This window comes from Uranotaenia lowii, chromosome 2 (genome assembly GCF_029784155.1).
Source record: "Uranotaenia lowii strain MFRU-FL chromosome 2, ASM2978415v1, whole genome shotgun sequence".
NCBI classification, from domain to species: Eukaryota; Metazoa; Arthropoda; class Insecta; order Diptera; family Culicidae; genus Uranotaenia; species Uranotaenia lowii.
Window position 1 is genome coordinate 48,700,064 of NC_073692.1, and position 22,533 is coordinate 48,722,596.

General features: G+C 31.3%; 1 protein-coding gene across 1 annotated transcript; it reads left to right on the forward strand.

The window, feature by feature from the left end:
- The first annotated feature begins 17,462 nt into the window (after window positions 1-17,462).
- Window positions 17,463-18,350, forward strand: LOC129741161 (uncharacterized). The gene is made up of 2 exons (XM_055732869.1): window positions 17,463-17,728; window positions 17,804-18,350. Exons 1-2 carry the CDS (start codon window positions 17,566-17,568, stop codon window positions 18,127-18,129), a joined length of 489 nt encoding a protein of 162 aa, XP_055588844.1. The 5' UTR covers window positions 17,463-17,565; the 3' UTR covers window positions 18,130-18,350.
- Window positions 18,351-22,533: the final 4,183 nt, after the last annotated feature.

The window sequence follows — 22,533 nt, forward strand, 5'->3', positions numbered from 1 at the left end:
ATGAAAAAAATGACAAAAATGACAAAAATGACAAAAATGACAAAAATGACAAAAATGACAAAAATGACAAAAATGACAAAAATGACAAAAATGACAAAAATGACAAAAATGACAAAAATGACAAAAATGACAAAAATGACAAAAATGACAAAAATGACAAAAATGACAAAAATGACAAAAATGACAAAAATGACAAAAATGACAAAAATGACAAAAATGACAAAAATGACAAAAATGACAAAAATGACAAAAATGACAAAAAGACAAAAACGACAAAAATGACAAAAATGACAAAAATGACAAAAATGACAAAAATGACAAAAATGACAAAAATGACAAAAATGACAAAAATGACAAAAATGACAAAAATGACAAAAATGACAAAAATGACAAAAATGACAAAAATGACAAAAATGACGAAAATGACAAAAATGACAAAAATGACAAAAATGACAAAAATGACAAAAATGACAAAAATGACAAAAATGACAAAAATGACAAAAATGACAAAAATGACAAAAAATGACAAAAATGACAAAAATGACAAAAATGACAAAAATGACAAAAATGACAAAAATGACAAAAATGACAAAAATGACAAAAATGACAAAAATGACAAAAATGACAAAAATGACAAAAATGACAAAAATGACAAAAATGACAAAAATGACAAAAATGACAAAAATGACAAAAATGACAAAAATGACAAAAATGACAAAAATGACAAAAATGACAAAAATGACAAAAAATGACAAAAATGACAAAAATGACAAAAATGACAAAAATGACAAAAATGACAAAATGACAAAAATGACAAAAATGACAAAAATTACAAAAATTACAAAAATGACAAAAATGACAAAAATGACAAAAATGACAAAAATGACAAAAATGACAAAAATGACAAAAATGACAAAAATGACAAAAATGACAAAAATGACAAAAATGACAAAAATGACAAAAATGACAAAAATGACAAAAATGACAAAAAATGACAAAAATGACAAAAATGACAAAAAATGACAAAAATGACAAAAATGACAAAAATGACAAAAAGGACAAAAATGACAAAAATGACAAAAATGTCAAAAATGACAAAAATGACAAAAATGACAAAAATGACAAAAATGACAAAAATGACAAAAATGACGAAAATGACAAAAATGACAAAAAATGACAAAAATGACAAAATGACAAAAATGACAAAAATGACAAAAATGACAAAGAAAATGACAAAAATGACAAAAATGACGAAAATGACAAAAATGACAAAAATGACAAAAATGACAAAAATGACAAAAATGACAAAAATGACAAAAATGACAAAAATGACAAAAATGACAAAAATGACAAAAATGACAAAAATGACAAAAATGACAAAAATGACAAAAATGACAAAAATGACAAAAATGACAAAAATGACAAAAATGACAAAAATGACAAAAATGACAAAAATGACAAAAATGATAAAAATGACAAAAACGACAAAATGACAAAAATGATAAAAATGACAAAAATGACAAAAATGACAAAAATGACAAAAATTACAAAAATGACAAAAATGACAAAAATGACAAAAATGACAAAAATGACAAAAATGACAAAAATGACAAAAATGACAAAAATGACAAAAATGACAAAAATGACAAAAATGACAAAAATGACAAAAATGACAAAAATGACAAAAATGACAAAATGACAAAAATGACAAAAATGACAAAAATGACAAAAATGACAAAAATGACAAAAATGACAAAAATGACAAAAATGACAAAAATGACAAAAATGACAAAAATGACAAAAATGACAAAAATGACAAAAAATGACAAAAATGACAAAAATGACAAAAATGACAAAAATGACAAAAATGACAAAAATGACAAAAATGACAAAAATGACAAAAATGACAAAAATGACAAAAATGACAAAAATGACAAAAATGACAAAAATGACAAAAATGACAAAAATGACAAAAATGACAAAAATGACAAAAATGACAAAAATGACAAAAATGACAAAAATGACAAAAATGACAAAAATGACAAAAATGACAAAAATGACAAAAATGACAAAAATGACAAAAATGACAAAAATGACAAAAATGACAAAAATGACAAAAATGACAAAAAATGACAAAAATGACAAAAATGACAAAAATGACAAAAATGACAAAAATGACAAAAATGACAAAAATGACAAAAATGACAAAAATGACAAAAATGACAAAAATGACAAAAATGACAAAAATGACAAAATGACAAAAATGACAAAAATGACAAAAATGACAAAATGACAAAAATGACAAAAATGACAAAAATGACAAAATGACAAAATGACAAAAATGACAAAAATGACAAAAATGACAAAAATGACAAAAATGACAAAAATGACAAAAATGACAAAAATGACAAAAATGACAAAAATGACAAAAATGACAAAAATGACAAAAATGACAAAAATGAAAAAAAGTGACAAAAATTACAAAAATGACAAAAATGACAAAAATGTCAAAAATGACAAAAATGACAAAAATGACAAAAATGACAAAAATGACAAAAATGACAAAAATGACAAAAATGACAAAAATGACAAAAATGACAAAAATGACAAAAATGACAAAAATGGCAAAAATGGCAAAAATGACAAAAATGACAAAATTGACAAAAATGACAAAAATGACAAAAATGACAAAAATGACAAAAATGACAAAAATGACAAAAATGACAAAAATGACAAAAATGACAAAAATGACAAAAATGACAAAAATGACAAAAATGACAAAAATGACAAAAATGACAAAAATGACAAAAATGACAAAAATGACAAAAATGACAAAAATGACAAAAATGAAAAAAATGATAAAAATGATAAAAATGACAAAAATGACAAAAATGACAAAAATGACAAAAATGACAAAAATGACAAAAATGACAAAAATGACAAAAATGACAAAAATGACAAAAATGACAAAAATGACAAAAATGAAAAAAATGCCAAAAATGACAAAAATAACAAAAATGACAAAAATGACAAAAATGACAAAAATGACAAAAATGACAAAAATGACAAATATGACAAAAATGACAAAAATGACAAAAAGGACAAAAATGAAAAAAATGACAAAAATGACAAAAATGACAAAAATGACAAAAATGACAAAAATGACAAAAATGACAAAAATGACAAAAATGACAAAAATGACAAAAATGACAAAAATGACAAAAATGACAAAAATGACAAAAATGACAAAAATGACAAAAATGACAAAAATGACAAAAATGACAAAAATGACAAAAATGACAAAAATGACAAAAATGACAAAAATGACAAAAATGACAAAAATGACAAAAATGACAAAAATGACAAAAATGACAAAAATGACAAAAATGACAAAAATGACAAAAATGACAAAAACGACAAAAACGACAAAAATGACAAAAATGACAAAAATGACAAAAATGACAAAAATGACAAAAATGACAAAAAATGACAAAAATGACAAAAATGACAAAAATGACAAAAATGACAAAAATGACAAAAATGACAAAAATGACAAAAATGACAAAAATGACAAAAATGACAAAAATGACAAAAATGACAAAAACGACAAAAACGACAAAAATGACAAAAATGACAAAAATGACAAAAATGACAAAAATGACAAAAATGACAAAAATGACAAAAATGACAAAAATGACAAAAATGACAAAAATGACAAAAATGACAAAAATGACAAAAATGACAAAATGACAAAAATGACAAAAATGACAAAAATGACAAAAATGACAAAAATGACAAAAATGACAAAAATGACAAAAATGACAAAAATTACAAAAATGACAAAAATGACAAAAATGACAAAAATGACAAAAATGACAAAAATTACAAAAATGACAAAAATGACAAAAATGACAAAAATGACAAAAATGACAAAAATGACAAAAATGACAAAAATGACAAAAATGACAAAAATGACAAAAATGACAAAAATGACAAAAATGACAAAAATGACAAAAATGACAAAAATGACAAAAATGACAAAAATGACAAAAATGGACAAAAATGACAAAAATGACAAAAATGTCAAAAATGACAAAAATGACAAAAATGACAAAAATGACAAAAATGACAAAAATGACAAAAATGACGAAAATGACAAAAATGACAAAAATGACAAAAATGACAAAAATGACAAAAATGACAAAAATGACAAAAATGACAAAAAATGACAAAAATGACAAAAATGACAAAAATGACAAAAATGACAAAAATGACAAAAATGACAAAAATGACAAAAATGACGAAAATGACAAAAATGACAAAAATGACAAAAATGACAAAAATGACAAAAATGACAAAAATGACAAAAATGACAAAAATGACAAAAATGACAAAAATGACAAAAATGACAAAAATGACAAAAATGACAAAAATGACAAAAATGACAAAAATGACAAAAATGACAAAAATGACAAAAATGACAAAAATGACAAAAATGACAAAAATGACAAAAATGCCAAAAATGACAAAAATGACAAAAATGACAAAAATGACAAAAATGACAAAAATGACAAAAATGACAAAAATGACAAAAATGACAAAAATGACAAAAATGACAAAAATGACAAAAATGACAAAAATGACAAAAATGACAAAAATGACAAAAATGACAAAAATGACAAAAATGACAAAAATGACAAAAATGACAAAAATGACAAAAATGACAAAATGACAGAAATGACAAAAATTACAAAAATGACAAAAATGACAAAAATGACAAAAATGACAAAAATGACAAAAATGACAAAAATGACAAAAATGACAAAAATGACAAAAATGACAAAAATGACAAAAATGACAAAAATGACAAAAATGACAAAAATGACAAAAATGACAAAAATGACAAAAATGACAAAAATGAACAAAAATGACAAAAATGACAAAAATGACAAAAATGACAAAAATGACAAAAATGACAAAAATGACAAAAATGACAAAAATGACAAAAATGACAAAAATGACAAAAATGACAAAAATGACAAAAATGACAAAAATGACAAAAATGACAAAAATTACAAAAATTACAAAAATGACAAAAATGACAAAAATGACAAAAATGACAAAAATGACAAAAATGACAAAAATGACAAAAATGACAAATATTACAAAAATGATAAAAATGACAAAAATGACAAAAATGACAAAAATGACAAAAATGACAAAAATGACAAAAATGACAAAAATGACCAAAATGTCAAAAATTACAAAAATGACAAAAATTACAAAAATTACAAAAATGACAAAAATGACAAAAATGACAAAAATTACAAAAATGACAAAAATGACAAAAATGACAAAAATGACAAAAATGACAAAAATGACAAAAAAGGCAAAAATGACAAAAATGACAAAAATGACAAAAATGACAAAAATTACAAAAATGACAAAAATGACAAAAATGACAAAAATGACAAAAATGACAAAAATGACAAAAATGACAAAAATGACAAAAATGACAAAAATGACAAAAATGACAAAAAAGGCAAAAATGACAAAATTGACAAAATTGACAAAATTGACAAAATTGACAAAATTGACAAAATTGAACAAATTGACAAAATTGACAAAATTGACAAAATTGACAAAATTGACAAAATTGACAAAATTGACAAAATTGACTAAATTGACTAAATTGACTAAATTGACAAAATTTACATAATTGACAAAATTGACAAAATTGACAAAATTGACAAAATTGACAAAATTGACAAAATTGACAAAATTGACAAAATTGACAAAATTGACAAAATTGACAAAATTGACAAAATTGACAAAATTGACAAAATTGACAAAATTGACAAAATTGACAAAATTGACAAAATTGACAAAATTGACAAAATTGACAAAATTGACAAAATTGACAAAAATGACAAAAATGACGAAATTGACAAAATTGACAAAATTGACAAAATTGACAAAATTGACAAAATTGACAAAATTGACAAAATTGACAAAATTGACAAAATTGACAAAATTGACAAAATTGACAAAATTGACAAAATTGACAAAATTGACAAAATTGACAAAATTGACAAAATTGACAAAATTGACAAAATTGACAAAATTGACAAAATTGACAAAATTGACAAAATTGACAAAATTGACAAAATTGACAAAAATGACAAAATTGACAAAATTGACAAAATTGACAAAATTGACAAAATTGACAAAATTGACAAAATTTACAAAATTGACAAAATTGACAAAATTGACAAAATTGACAAAATTGACAAAATTGACAAAAATGACAAAATTGACAAAATTGACAAAATTGACAAAATTGACAAAATTGACAAAATTGACAAAATTGACAAAATTGACAAAATTGACAAAATTGACAAAATTGACAAAATTGACAAAATTGACAAAATTGACAAAATTGACAAAATTGACAAAATTAACAAAATTGACAAAATTGACTAAATTGACAAAATTGACAATATTGACAAAATTGACAATATTTACAATATTTACAAAATTGACAAAATTGACAAAATTGACAAAATTAACAAAATTGACAAAATTGACAAAATTGATAAAATTTACAAAATTGTCAAAATTGACAAAATTGACAAAATTGACAAAATTGACAAAATTGACAAAATTGACAAAATTGACAAAATTGACAATATTGACAAAATTGACAATGTTTACAATATTTACAAAATTGATAAAATTGACAAAAGTGACAGAATTGACAAAATTGACAGAATTGACAAAATTGACAAAATTGACAAAATTGACAAAATTGACAAAATTGACAAAATTGACCAAATTGACAAAATTGACAAAATTGACAAAATTGACAAAATTGACGAAATTTACAAAATTGACAAAATTGACAAAATTGACAAAATCCGACCATGTACGGACGCAGGATTCCGTTCTTAGTGTCCCACGAATTGGGTCCCAAACGGCGTCGAAGGATTCGGAATAGCAGGAACAACTTTGGTCATCAACTTGACCAGCGATGGCGGAGCAGAACAAAGGCCGAGAACTGATGTACTTTCGGGTGATAAAAAAGCACGTCCGTTGCGCGCGAATAGGTTTGAAAATTTACAAAATTGACAAATTGACATATTGACAAAATTGACAGAATTGACAAAATTGACAAAATTGACAAAATTCACAAAATTAACAAAATTGACAAAATTAACAAAATTGACAAAATTGAAAAAATTGACAATGATTTTATTTTGAATTCAGGTTAGGAATATCAAATCTTATTATTTTAATTCCAAGTTTTTTTTCCATATTATGTCTGATTTATTAATTTGTCGATTAGTATTAATTTAGGCCTCGTGATTATTTTGAAGAATCAATTCTTACTTTAATGTGTTTTCTAATTCATCTATCAAATGCCACCTGATGTTTTATCTGAATTTTTAATCAGTTTTGAATTCTGATAAGATCCGATGATAAAAACGAGCCGGACTATCGACTTACAAGAAGGTAAAAAATGACAAAAATGACAAAAATGACAAAAATGACAAAAATGACAAAAATGACAAAAATGACAAAAATGACAAAAATGACAAAAATGACAAAAATGACAAAAATGACAAAAATGACAAAAATGACAAAAATGACAAAAATGACAAAAATGACAAAAATGACAAAAATGACAAATATAACAAAAATGATAAAAATGACAAAAATGACAAAAATGACAAAAATGACAAAAATGACAAAAATGACAAAAATGACAAAAATGTCAAAAATTACAAAAATGACAAAAATTACAAAAATGACAAAAAGGACAAAAATGACAAAAATGACAAAAATGACAAAAATGACAAAAATTGACAAAATTGACAAAATTGACAAAATTGACAAAATTGACAAAATTTACAAAATTTACAAAATTTACAAAATTTACAAAATTTACAAAATTGACAAAAATGACAAAATTGACAAAATTGATTAAATTGACAAAATTGACAAAATTGACAAAATTGACAAAATTGACAAAATTGACAAAATTGACAAAATTGACAAAATTGACAAAATTGACAAAATTGACAAAATTGACAAAATTGACAAAATTGACAAAATTGACAAAATTGACAAAATTGACAAAATTGACAAAATTGACAAAATTGACAAAATTGACAAAATTGACAAAATTGACAAAATTGACAAAATTGACAAAATTGACAAAATTGACAAAATTGACGAAATTTACAAAATTGACAAAATTGACAAAATTGTCAAAATTGACAAAATTGTCAAAATTGACAAAATTGACAAATCTGACAAAACTGACAAAATTGACAATATTAACAAAATTTACAAAATTGACAAATGGACATATTGACAAAATTGACAAAATTGACAGAATTGACAAAATTGACAAAATTCACAAAATTAACAAAATTGACAAAATTAACAAAATTGACAAAATTGAAAAAAATGACAATGATTTTATTTTGAATTCAGGTTAGGAATATCAAATCTTATTATTTTTATTCCAAGTTTTTTTTTCCATATTGTGTCTGATTTATTAATTTGTCGATTAGTATTAATTTAGGCCTCGTGATTATTTTGAAGAATCAATTCTTACTTTTATGTGTTTTCTAATTCATCTATCAAATGCCAACTGATGTTTTATCTGAATTTTTAATCAGTTTTGAATTCTGATAAGATCCGATGATAAAAACGAGCCGGACTATCGACTTACAAGAAGGTAGTGTCTCCAAATCGCGATGATAAACAAAACACGACGGCCAAAGCGCGATCCCGGAGGCTGTACACGACGATGCTGACGAAGTTTGACTGCGTTGTAATGGACGACGAAACCTACGTCAAAGCCGACTACAAGCAGCTTCCGGGACAGGAGTTTTATACGGCAAAAGGAAGGGGAAAGGTAGCAGATATTTTCAAGTACATGAAACTGTCAAAGTTCGCGAAGAAATATCTGGTTTGGCAAGCCATCTGTACCTGTGGCTTGAAAAGCAGCATTTTCATAGCTTCCGGGACTGTCAACCAAGAAATTTACGTGAATGAGTGTTTGAATAAACGTCTGCTGTCTTTCCTGAAGAAACACGGTTGTTCCGTACTGTTTTGGCCGGATTTGGCATTTTGCCATTACGGTAAAAAGGCCATGGAGTGGTACGCCGCCAACAACGTGCAGGTGTTTCCCAAGGACAAGAACCCTCCCAACACGCCAGAGCTCCGCCCAATTGAGAAATACTGGGCTATTGTCAAGCGGAACCTAAAGAAGACCAAAAAAACTGCTAAGGACGAGCAGCAGTTCAAGGCAAACTGGCTTTCTGCGGCGAAGAAGTTGGACAAGGTGGCTGTACAAAATCTGATGGCAGGGGTAAAGCGTAAGGCCCGGCAATTCGGATTTGGAAAAGTGGAAGCCTAACTGAATATATTTCTGAATGTTATACTAATGAAATCTGAAAAACAAATTTAATTTGATTATTTAAATAAACGATTTCACCGATTTACACGCGTTTTCCCTTGATCAAATTTTAACCGTATCACCCTTTAAAGCGCGCCATCAGCACCACTCGACTTCGATACTGCAGTATCTTAGTTTCTACCGCATCTGCAGTCAGTGCTGCTCCCGAAGCCTCCAATCCCATGATCATCGGCTCGTAATTTGCAGGGAGTCCCATCAACAGCAACGCCGCCAGCCATGAATCGTCTACTCGGAATCCCGGCGAGCTTATGGACAGACTGTAGTTGGCGGTTAAGAAAGTATAACACTCCACCATGCCGGAATCCTCATATGAATGAGCGACGATGCAATCGCTGCCCAACTGACGCTGTTGAAAGCTTTTTTCACGTCAATGGTGATCACTGCACAAAACCGGTCTTTTCTCCTCTTCTTCAGCCTGGCTTCGTCTGCCCCTTCGATGACTAGTCAAATAGCATCCACCGTGCTTTGACCTTTCCAAAAACCAAACTGTATCGGATAGGCCGTTCGCACCTTCGGTGTAGAGCTGTATCCTGCTCTGGACCACCTTCTCTTGCACCTTTACAGCAGTATCCAGGAAACATGTTAGGCGATAAGCTGATGGTTCACCAAGTGGCTTACCCGGTTTTGGCAGGAACACCAATCGCTGCCGCTTCCACACTTCTGGGAAGACCCTCTCATCCACATACTGTGGCAGTGATGACCGGAACATTTACGGATGTTCCATGAGCGCGTCTTTCACTGCTACGTTACGGATGCCATCCGGACCCGGAGCTTTGTTCAACTGGAGGGACTTAGCAATGTCCCGCAGTTTCCAATTGAACACTTCGACAAAGACGTTCCGGGCAAATTGTGTTGTCTTCCAGAGGCGTGCTCCTGTTGTCGTACCTCTTCTACCTGCCCGCGTACTTGTGCCCACGCGATAGCGAATCGCAAAGTGATCGCTATCGGTGAACGCATCGCTTACCCTCCAGTCGCTCGTCCAGCCCGAACTACTCAAGGTAACGTCAATGATGGACTAGCTCCTATTCCTGTGGTAGGCCTTTGTATCGCCTACATTCCCCAGGTCTACGTTCAGCCATGCCAGGGCTTCCTGTAGAATCTGGCCCCTGGGGTTTGTACATTCTACATTCTTCCATTCAACAGCCCACGCGTTGAAGTCTCCGCCTATGACAAAGGGGCTCCTGCCCGTGAGACCTTCAACGATTTTGTCCATCATGACGCCGAACTTCTCCAGAGACCACCTCTACCATATCGCCTTGCTTTATCGGTTACCCAATTACTGCCATCCGAGGTCCTGCGATACGGGTCTACAACTAACGCCACGACCAACTTTTCCTCAAATGCCATCTGCCGCAACAGCTGGTGTGCTGAGTAGCAATGGTTGAGGTTGAGCTTAACCGCTTCTATACCCGCCAAGGTGCAGCCGTCACCTTTTGAAAGGCGGGGCACCTAGTGTTGCCAGCCCTGTGTCCTCCACCGCAGTGGAGACATTTTACATCTTTTGTGCAACTAGCCGTCTGATGCCACTCCTATCAGTGCCCTGGCAGGCAAATGATTTGTGCCCGTACTCGACACAACGGAAACACCTTTCCGGTTGCCTGGGGATGGCTATCTGGCAGATAGACCACCCCACCTTTAGCCGCCAACAGTTAAGTGTTGCGTTTGCTGCCGCAACCGGTAGTTTCGCTAACGCCACCTGTGTCTTGAATTTGGGAGGCTCGTTTCGCATCTTGACCGAAATCTGGTCCGTTTTCGATCTTAGGAAGCGCTGAATTCTTGACCTCAACATCCGTGGCTATCTCGTCCAGGTACCCGGACGATAACCGTGGTGCTCAGGGCACGGATTTCCGCCACCTCGCCAACTATCTCCTGAGTAAGCGCACTGTACTCCGCGCTTTTCACCGTTGAGACACGTCGGAGTTCGAGAATCATCTCGCCGGAACGGGTTCGGCGGATTCTTCTGACATCTCCTCTAGGCCCACCAGCCTATCGCTGGTCCTCATCTGACAAAAGGCATCGGCTTAGGAACCTTCCGGTACCTTCACCAGCAACGCCTCCTCCTTGTCCTTGACCCGGTTGGGTTCGGGCTTGGACTTGGGTTTGGCTTTGACCTTCGCATGGACTTGGGTTTGGCTTGACTCAGAGCATGGAGATTCAAGGCTGAAAGATTCACTTGAAATTGGCTTGAACACACCAAAAAGGTACGTTCATCTATCAGGGAACCATCGGAATCCGGAATTCCACGAATATCTCCTGCTGCATAGACAAATCAAACTGGGGAGAAGAGTTGTCGTAGTCGACTTACCTGTAGTGCTTGTGTTGATGAATGCCGTCGACTGGAGATGAAAAGTAAACTTCGAAGTCCGGTCCCCCTATCGGTACAAGAAGGGGACAACAAATAACAAGTAGGGGAGGATGAGGATACTTGATTCCCTGGGGATACTTGATTCCTTAGCTATATCTGGAAAAATTCGTCCAAAATTCTTTAGAAATCGCATTTCTAGGTTTATGCCTGAAATATTGTACCTTGCGTAATTTTTAATCCTATCGATAGAACTTTTCAAAAACTTCAGACATGCTAGCTTTATATTTCAACAATCCATCTGCAAAATTCCATTAAAAAATATAGCATAGATTCTGAGATATTGCAGTTTGTATGAGAAAAGTCCAAAAAGTCCGATTTTCATAGAATTACTGTTTCTCAGGCCACACAAACTACAGAAAGATCAAATTTTGTGATATAGAAGTGTGATAGTTGATCTATCTAACGCTGAAAATTTGATCAAAAAATATCATCAGAGTAAAAAGTAATTATGAACGGTACTGTATATTTATCCAACAACTGTCTGAAGAAAAGGGTTGAAATAATGAATTTTCTCTTAATTATAGAAAATAGCGCCTCTAAGTATGCAATGTAATTAAGGTTGAGACAAAGTTATAGAATTTTCTTCTTCTGATTGTTATAAATTGAGTAAAGAGAACAAACATGACCAGAATAGTCAATTGACAATCTATCTTGGGGTTTTGTTTGATTTTTTTTGCAATGATTAGAGCTTCCTGAATGAAGGATCAAGTCTCCCTTATCTTCAAAAATATCGCATTTTTTTACTCCCACGGAAATGCTTCTAGTTCATCTACGGTTTCAAGTATCGTTCTTGAAGTTATACGCTGTCAGAAAATGTAAAAAGGTGCGAATTTCATTTTTTTTCCAAAAAGATATGGTCAAAATGAGAAAAGGGGTATCCCCACTCTCCCCTATTAAGCGTGTGAGAAAGAATAGTTTATTCAAACTGAAACTTGTGCATTATGGTAACAAAAAAAAAAAAGGATTTAGGAATTATTGAACACCATGTTTAGTTGAAAACATGACGGCTTTCATTAGCAACATTATTTATTTTTCAAGAAAAATAAGTTTCAAATACTGAACTGAAAATTTAGGTTCTGATTTCAATCGAGCTTAGGTCCAAGTTTTGGTGTTCTATTATTTCGTCAGTTTTATTCTGCTCTTGCTAAGTTCATCAAAAGCTGATCAACGTGAGCAGGCAAGCTTGAATCTGGGCACTTCAGTTCTTCTTCTTCAACGTTCACTTCACTTAGCAGCAGTTTAAGCAAGTCACGAATAGCTTTCAATTCCTTGATGTAAAGTTTAGCGTTGATTTCATCAGTCCTCAGCCAGCAAAGAAGCTCGGTAGTCATCTTCTTAAGGTCTTCAACGGATTTCTTGCCTCTATTCAAAAGTGTTATTCCATCGATAGAATGCGTAAGAATGTCTTTTGGATCGATTTTTACACTTTCGTTTGGATCAATTTGTACACCATCTTTTGGAACTGCTGCATCTTTTTGTGTATTCAATAAAATCAAACTATTGAACATAACAGCCGATTTATAACTAGAGACCATTTGCGTCAAATAATCGGCCATTTTTCCGTCATTGAACATTTTCCGACCATAATGAACGATGTTAGCGCTGGTTTCGTTGACTTGCATGTGCGACAACAATATTTTGTAAACCGAACTCCACATAGCATTCAGAATGCCGCTGATGTCCGTTGAATCAAATTCCATCCCGAATTTTTCCAGCAAATTTCGTAATTCTGTCAAATCGGAATTGGCGTTTATAGCAGCTGAAACTTTGCTTTCAATATCCGACATTGTTCCTTGATGCATTCCAACTAAATCTGTGACATCGATGAGAAGCTGTCTCTGTTTTGCAATGTTTTGTATCTTTTCAATAACACGCTTGTAATCCTCATCACAACCTTCAGGGATTTTGAAAGTGCCGTCTTTGTTGTTTGAAGGTGGCTGCATGAGTTCTTCTAAAATAGTTTTGTCGATTTTACACTCACTGGATTCTTGTTGAGCTGCCGGGTGTCCATTTGAACAAAAAAGAAAATCTAAAACAACCAAAATCAAAAGAGTTAAGCGTTTGCGAGCCATTTTTAATTTAACTGTCGGCAGGATTCAAATTGTTCCGTAATATATATAGCTCCAAATACTAAATGCCACCGATTTGAGCAGCTGCATATGAGAGTAAAATAAATTAAAAAAGCCAGTTGTGTTAATGAACAAATTAAAAGCCATTCGAATGTTTGTTTACTCATTCTTCTCCATCGGAAGCTGTCATTCATAATTATTTGTTCTGACAACTGGAACCTTTAGGACCAAACATAAATTTGATTTCTTTTTTCGCTAATGTCAGTTATCTATTGGCTTTCAAGGATCATGTCGATCAATTCAATCAGTCTTTTTTCATTACTGCTTATATCTTCCAGTTGTTATGGAACCGATTTGAAACAACCTTCAAAGGAAATCTACCAACCAAAACTGACTCAATCGTTGATTGAACTGCACCGAGATGCCTTGGACTTATCGACGATTATTCGTTCCATCGAAATCTACTCCAATATAAGCATCATTCCGCTCAAGGTACTTGAACCTGCTTTTTTCGTGCACACGAATCAAATTGAAATAACAGAAAGCGAAATTTCCGAAGCCCACACTAACTTATGGAATGCACTTTACAAAACATTGAAGTTCCAAGTGCTTGGAGAGGTCACTGAAAGCATGAAAACCTATGCCAAATGGATCACCTCGACGAATCGATACGAAGGATACTTTAAGGAAGTTTTTGAACCGTATACCGATGGCTCGATGTATCACAGCTTGAAACTTCTCTCGACCGTTAAAAAGCCCGATCAAGTGTTTGCGAAAGTTAATCCGCTTCTGGAGCAAGCAAAAAACGCCGTAAGCTACACGAAAATTTTGGTGGAGTTTTTATGTTGGCTTAAAAAAGACGAGAAAAATAGTGATCTTTATATTAAACATCTTGATACGCTCAGCAAGGCTCCTTCTGGGTGGAAAATGGAAGATCTCAAATGTCCAGATTCGATCGTTCCAGCGTATATGGATAAGCTTATTTTAGAAGTCACTTTTAATTAAAAATGATTATGCAATAAACATTGTTTCAAATTTTTTACTTAAATAAATAACACCGGTAAACAGTTTTGTCATTATTGTCAATTAATGTCAAATATTGTAAATTTTTTATCAATTTCTGTCATTTTTGTAACTTTTTTTCAATTTTGTCATTTTTGTCGTTTTTTTTCAATTTCCAGTCAATTTTTTGTCAATTTTTGTCATTTTTTGTGAATTTTTGTCGATTTTTGTCAATTTCTGTCAATTTTTGTAAATTTTTTGTCAATTTTTGTTAATTTTCTTCAATTTTTGTCAATTTTTGACAATTTTTGACATTTTTTGTTAATTTTTGGCAAATTTTTGTCATTTTTATCAATTTTTGTCAATTTTTGTCAATTTTGTCAATTTTATCAATTTATGTGATTTTTGTCATTTTTGATATTTTTATCATTTTTGTAATTTTTATAATTTTTGTCATCTTTGTCATTTTTGTCAATTTTTATAAATTTTTGTCAATTTTTGTCAATTTTGTCAATTTTTGAAATTTTTGTCATTTTTGTCATTTTTGTCATTTTTGTCATTTTTGTCATTTTTGTCATTTTTGTCATTTTTGTCATTTTTGTCATTTTTGTCATTTTTGTCATTTTTGTCATTTTTGTCATTTTTGTCATTTTTGTCATTTTTGTCATTTTTGTCATTTTTGTCATTTTTGTCATTTTTGTCATTTTTGTCATTTTTGTCATTTTTGTCATTTATGTCATTTTTGTCATTTTTGTCATTTTTGTCATTTTTGTCATTTTTGTCATTTTTGTCATTTTTGTCATTTTTGTCATATTTGTCATTTTTGTCATTTTTGTCATTTTTGTCATTTTTGTCATTTTTGTCATTTTTGTCTTTTTTGTCATTTTTGTCATTTTTGTCATTTTTGTCATTTTTGTCATTTTTGTCATTTTTGTCATTTTTGTCATTTTTGTCATTTTTGTCATTTTTGTCATTTTTGTCATTTTGGTCATTTTTGTCATTTTTGTCATTTTTGTCATTTTTGTCATTTTGGTCATTTTTGTCATTTTTGTCATTTTTGTCATTTTTGTCATTTTTGTCATTTTTGTCATTTTTGTCATTTTTGTCATTTTTGTCATTTTTGTCATTTTTGTCATTTTTGTCATTTTTGTCATTTTTGTCATTTTTGTCATTTTTGTCATTTTTGTCATTTTTGTCATTTTTGTCATTTTTGTCATTTTTGTCATTTTTGTCATTTTTGTCATTTTTGTCATTTTTGTCATTTTTGTCATTTTTGTCATTTTTGTCATTTTTGTCATTTTTGTCATTTTTGTCATTTTTGTCATTTTTGTCATTTTTGTCATTTTGGTCATTTTTGTCATTTTTGTCATTTTTGTCATTTTTGTCATTTTTGTCATTTTTGTCATTTTTGTCATTTTTGTCATTTTTGTCATTTTTGTCATTTTTGTCATTTTTGTCATTTTTGTCATTTTTGTCATTTTTGTCATTTTTGTCATTTTTGTCATTTTTGTCATTTTTGTCATTTTTGTCATTTTTGTCATTTTTGTCATTTTTGTCATTTTTGTCATTTTTGTCATTTTTGTCATTTTTGTCATTTTTGTCATTTTTGTCATTTTTGTCATTTTTGTCATTTTTGTCATTTTTGTCATTTTTGTCATTTTTGTCATTTTTGTCATTTTTGTCATTTTTGTCATTTTTGTCATTTTTGTCATTTTTGTCATTTTTGTCATTTTTGTCATTTTTGTCATTTTTGTCATTTTTGTCATTTTTGTCATTTTTGTCATTTTTGTCATTTTTGTCATTTTTGTCATTTTTGTCATTTTTGTCATTTTTGTCATTTTTGTCATTTTTGTCATTTTTGTCATTTTTGTCATTTTTGTCATTTTTGTCATTTTTGTCATTTTTGTCATTTTTGTCATTTTTGTCATTTTTGTCATTTTTGTCATTTTTGTCATTTTTGTCATTTTTGTCATTTTTGTCATTTTTGTCATTTTTGTCATTTTTGTCATTTTTGTCATTTTTGTCATTTTTGTCATTTTTGTCATTTTTGTCATTTTTGTCATTTTTGTCATTTTTGTCATTTTTGTCATTTTTGTCATTTATGTTTTGGTTTTTGATTTTTGAAATTTTTGTAAAAGTATGAATAGTTTTTAAATCCACTCGGATACATATTTATACATATTTTTTTCAATATATCAAATATACATATTCCATACATATTTTTTTTCAATATGTCAAATGTTCCATCACGTTTCTATGAATGTAACATTGTAACTGATAAAGAAAAATGTATTGTTTATTCAGTTGGTCAATCCTATGTGTGATTGGCTTGGAAAATTATCAGCGATTTAGCAAAAAATCAATAAATCTTGTTCTAATGGTTGAAAAAATCCAATTGTGAGCGATGAATTTATTGAATTTTTTTATTATGACATTTGAAAGGTTCATCAAATTAAACTATTATGTTTCACACTAAAATTTTCTAAAAAATTATATTTTTCATCAATTTAATTTTTTTTAATACCAGTGACACCACCAAAGTTATCGTTTTGCTCAGCTTTAAACACTGGCCATTTTCCAGTTCCATCTAGTTGATATGAATCAATCGAACCTTACAGCAGCAGACACAAGATTTCCAGATGATTGCAATTCTCTTCTACTTGACATTGCTCAGCTCGATAACCAGAGGCTTTCCTCTTGATGAGTCTGATGACGTGGCATTCAACGAAGTGGAAGCTGATCATGAACTCGGCGAAGGGATTCCCGTTGACTTTTCTGAACGTGGAAACCAGGATGAAATGGGTAGGCAACTTTACTGAAAACTCTTGAAAGCTACAATGCTAATGTATTGAAGATTACCCGTTTGTACCTTTTTAGCTCAAACCCCTGATGATACCGAAGGGATTAGTCTGGAATTACCTTCGCAACAAATTGAATCGTCTTCGAACTGGCTGTTCAATGTATTTAAATCCCTGCAGAATCAGAATCAACTAGCCACAACGGACAATTTTTCAGGTTTTTCGTCGTTTGCTGGAGGAGATCTTATGTCGTTGCTTTTTCCAACCAGAAAAGTAACCTCAAAATCAGATTATGATGAAAAATTAAAACCGGAATTTAGAACTGGTTGGAGCGGACATGACAATCGAGGAATCAATCATCAACCAAATGTTTCTAAAAGACGGTTTGGTTTATTCGGATGGTGAAAGTTTTATTTTGTCATAAATGCTTCAATTAGTCAAATATTATCATCGTCCTGGAAACATTAAAAACAATTTATCCAGATTATTATCAGGTCCGCGTGTTAATTAATCCTTGTAATCATTTTCTATTTCGAGCATTAATTTTTAGCATCTACTTCAACTCAGCCATTCTTGTCCACTCCCCGAGTAGGATAAAAAAGTTCATATATTGAAGAATTGTAACATTAAAGTACCGTAAAACAAGAAAAAGACATACCTTCTTTTAAGCCTCCACCATTCTAAACGGCAATCAGCGCGTTTTGTTGAGCTTTGCAATATTTTTTGCTTGTTTCTTGCGTATAAAGCGCCTTTTCTTAGGCCCATAAGGTTAGAACAAATTGTCTAGTCAAATTATATTGCATGGCAGTTTTTTCAACATTTTGGTTCGATCAGAGGGAACTGAGTGCAAACATATAGTTATTAGAATTCAATTTTCTACTGAACGTGATATCATGAATCAACCAGTGTAGCCTCAATGCCTTGATAAGACCAAATTTGTTAGTAAAATGACCAAATTAGATATCTTATGAAGTGGTACCAATTGGTAAAGCTGTGAACTTTGAACTCAACTATCTCGAAATCAAGTTCAAGACGTTCAGTTCAATCTGGTCTAACCCCGACCATATTAGAATGGCTCACGTTTCCACACTCTCTCCTATCTGATTTGAAAAAAAAAATTTTCAAAACCAAAACTTTCAAAAACCATAATTCCTTAAGAAACTAGTTGGACAAGAATACAATATCAACAAAACGCTCTTCAGACAATCAACTGCTGGTTGTTCTTTCTGAATTTAATAAATAAGTTGATAAGGAAGTTTTCAATTTTGTTGCACCTTCTAACACTTTAAGTTATTGCATCATAAAGAATATTGCCAATAATAAATGGGGTAGTCAAAACGACAGCTTAGAAAATAAACCAATTGAAAGACGCCAATTGGTCTTGCCTTGTAATTAATAGTCTTACAACAACTGCAGCACTTTGTCATTTTGAATTCCTCAAAGCTTATAAGGGACCGGAACGACAATATTTTTAACAGCGTCTTAAGAGAACAATGTCAAGCTGCATAATCCTATCGTTTTTTGCGTTTCTGCTAGTGTCGGAAATTTCTGCGAAGAATTGTGGCTCTTTAGGCGATAAGTTTTTAAACCGCTTAGAAGACTTAGTTAGTGACATGATAGCCGACAAAGATGCCTCAAATTTCATAATGATGGATCCCGATCAAGACTGCGTAGATCGTATGGAGCAAACAAAATACACCGCAATGGATCTTATTTCCGAGTGCAAAAAGCATTTCGCGTTAGTGAACGAAACTGGAGCGGCCATTAGTTTGTGGAGTAAAAATGTCATGAGTGCAGAACAAGGTGTTACTGAATTGATCGGATCGTTGAAAGGAGACGGGTCGGAATCACTGGAAGATCTTTTAAACCAACTGCAGCTCATCTATGAGCAGGTATTGTCGCAAAAAGACGAGATCAAATCCTCGCTCGATTCAATGTGGGATTCAGTGTACTCGATGCTGCTGTACGACGAGAGCGATTGGAAGAGTGAAACCACCCAAGAATACATCCAACTGCTAGAGGACGAACACGTTATCGAGTTTTTCCGATTTTTGGCCAAAAACTATTGCGAAGGCTGCTTTTTGGAACATTTGATTCGTTTTCAACGCTCTAAAGATATTGACAAAATATTTTCAATAGGTTACCAGGTCTTTTCGTTCGACGTGTTTAATAAACAGCATCAAACCACGGTTAGACGCATGGCAGTAGAGTTTCATTGCTGGATACAAGCAGCAAATAAGAAATGGTATAGTTCAAAATCAAATTCTATTAGATCATTTACTTCTAGAGTTTTAGTGGGTATGCAAAACCCAGATATTCAAAAATTGGCTGGAGACAATAAATGCAACGGTAGGTCGTTATACGACGATATCAGAAGGTTTCTTTAGATGTTGGACAGCCAATTTTACCTACTTTTTATCCATAAATATATCTGTATGAAAAATAAATTAATTGGTAATTTATTAACAAAGTCTTGACGAACCTACGTTAGTTCTACACACAAAACTTATGTTCTACTGTACACTTCTCCCTTTAGAAAATGATCAGTGACAGCGCCGGCTACGTCCTCGCAGTCTATGAGGGATGAAGGAAGTAATGTGAGTAAGATACGTTTCAGAATCAACCATTAACATGATATTACAGTTTTCTTCAAAACCTTGTTTTTTTTATTTTGAATCAATGACAAGTCAGTATCACCAGCCATAGAAAACGCCTATACGTCTTTGAATTTTTATTAAAATATCTCAGGGAAGGGTTGTGTTAGTAAGGGAGAGTTTTTAGATCAGTAGCCATTTTTGGTGAATAAAGCGATCTTCGTTTCACCTACACCTCCTACGTTCTTAGGCATTTCCTTAGGAAACTCTTAGTAACATGTTGGAAGCGTTTTAAATTTAAAAATTTAAAAATTTAAGAACACTCGAATAATTAGAAAATCAATCATTGGAATTCCCCACAGCCTAGCTGATTTTGATGCTTTCAAATAAAATATTATGATCTTCGACCACTAGGCTTTATTTTTCAATAAAAAAAAATTACAGGGTTTACTCACGACCACTAAAATGGAAAAAATTACCAAAACAAACACGTTTTTAAAATATACACCAAAATTTCAAAAACCTAAACTACCTAAATATCCCTCATAAAATTCATTTTCGTCATTTTTTATATTCATCAATTATTTTCTTCAGTAAAAATATGTGTTGTGTTAATCAAATAAGTTATAAAAAAAAAGCAAAAACTTTCAAAAACTCAAAAATTTATTATGATAATAAATTTTATTTTTGGTCATTTATTTAATTTTTGTCATTTTTGTCATTTTTCTCATTTTTGTCATTTTTGTCATTTTTGTCATTTTTGTCATTTTTGTCATTTTTGTCATTTTTGTCATTTTTGTCATTTTTGTCATTTTTGTCATTTTTGTCATTTTTGTCATTTTTGCCATTTCATTAAATTGAAGTTTGTCTCGAGCAGGTTGTCTAAAATATACAAGTTGGACACTTGTTGTTAAGTTCGGAAAGGCTGAAGTGACAAATCAAGACAGTTGATGTTGCCTAAAACAAATGTCTTTATTTTCAAAGTTCCACAATGATTGAGAAAGCATATCTCGTTCCAAAATTAATTGAATAGAAGGAAAGATGTCAGTTGGAATTTTTATTCATGAAAATCGATAAAACTTTGTTCACAGTTCGCGTCAAGCTCCCGTCGCGTGTGGTGCTGTTTTCCTCGTTGTCCGACGCGTTCTATATATTTGAATCAATCATTGTGATAAAATGTGGAATTATTGTGAAAGTCACTGCTATTATGGTGTTGTCTAGTGATTCGTGATACCTTTTTCGTTATCTAGAGCCAACATTTGGAGGCATTAATGTGGATTCTCGCTGGGAAACATTAATGTGGATTGTCGCTTTTATTTCCGAAACATGTCCGAGCAAGAGAGGCGGTATTCACTTTCAGCGTCATACGAGTGAGATAAGTGTATTGGTGACCGTCATTAATCGAAAAAGGCATACATATGTGATATGAATGGGGGGGTTTTATCTAGCTATGCACAATGAAATCTGTGGGGCATCTGTGGTAAAATTGGGAAAAATGAAGTGATTGTGTTAAATTATGAATTAAAATTTACGAAAAGGAAGATCGGGTATCGTGTATCTAGTGAGAAATCGGGCTTTACCCCAGCGCGGTGATTGTGTGCGTAATTTGCGAAAAAAAGCATGGCTTACTGTGGTGCAGCCTTGCCAGATCTACGGATTTCTCCGTAGTTCTACGGATTTTAAGCATTTCTACGGAGCTACGGATCGATGCTCGAAATCTACGGATTTTCAGCATTTCCTACGGATTTTCTAAGGATTATCGAATAAATTCAAAGGATTCTGCGGATAAATGAAAATTCTACCTGACGACCAAAAAAAAGTCATCAAGTTTTATTTTGGCGAAATCAGTACATTTTTCGATTTTCGTCAAATCTACGGACTTGAGCGGTTTTCAATCTGGCAACGCTGCTGTGGTGATGCAATTTCAATGATTTACCTGTACAAACAAGTGTGATTTCGGATGATTGATACCTATAAAAATGAACTGGAACGTTGTGTGGGTTAGGAAGTGAGGGGAAGGGTTATGATAGACGTGATGACCAGTTTCAAAAGCTCAAACTAAGCTTCTTGGGTTGTATTTGTCGTCAGTGATCATGGTGATGCGGCGCTTACTTCTAGATGATGCTTGTGTTGTCGTCATTACTGTTCGTTCGTGTTTCGCTTTTGAGCTACAGCAGCGGAGAAGACCGTCGTATGCGAGAGCAGGAAAGAGTTC

Bases quoted from the DNA above. Each gene is read 5' to 3' on its own strand.
- LOC129741161 (XM_055732869.1), top strand. From the start codon at position 17,566: ATGATTGCAATTCTCTTCTACTTGACATTGCTCAGCTCGATAACCAGA. The intron at 17,729-17,803 runs GTAGGCAACTTT...GTACCTTTTTAG, and splicing joins TGGAAACCAGGATGAAATGG to CTCAAACCCCTGATGATACC.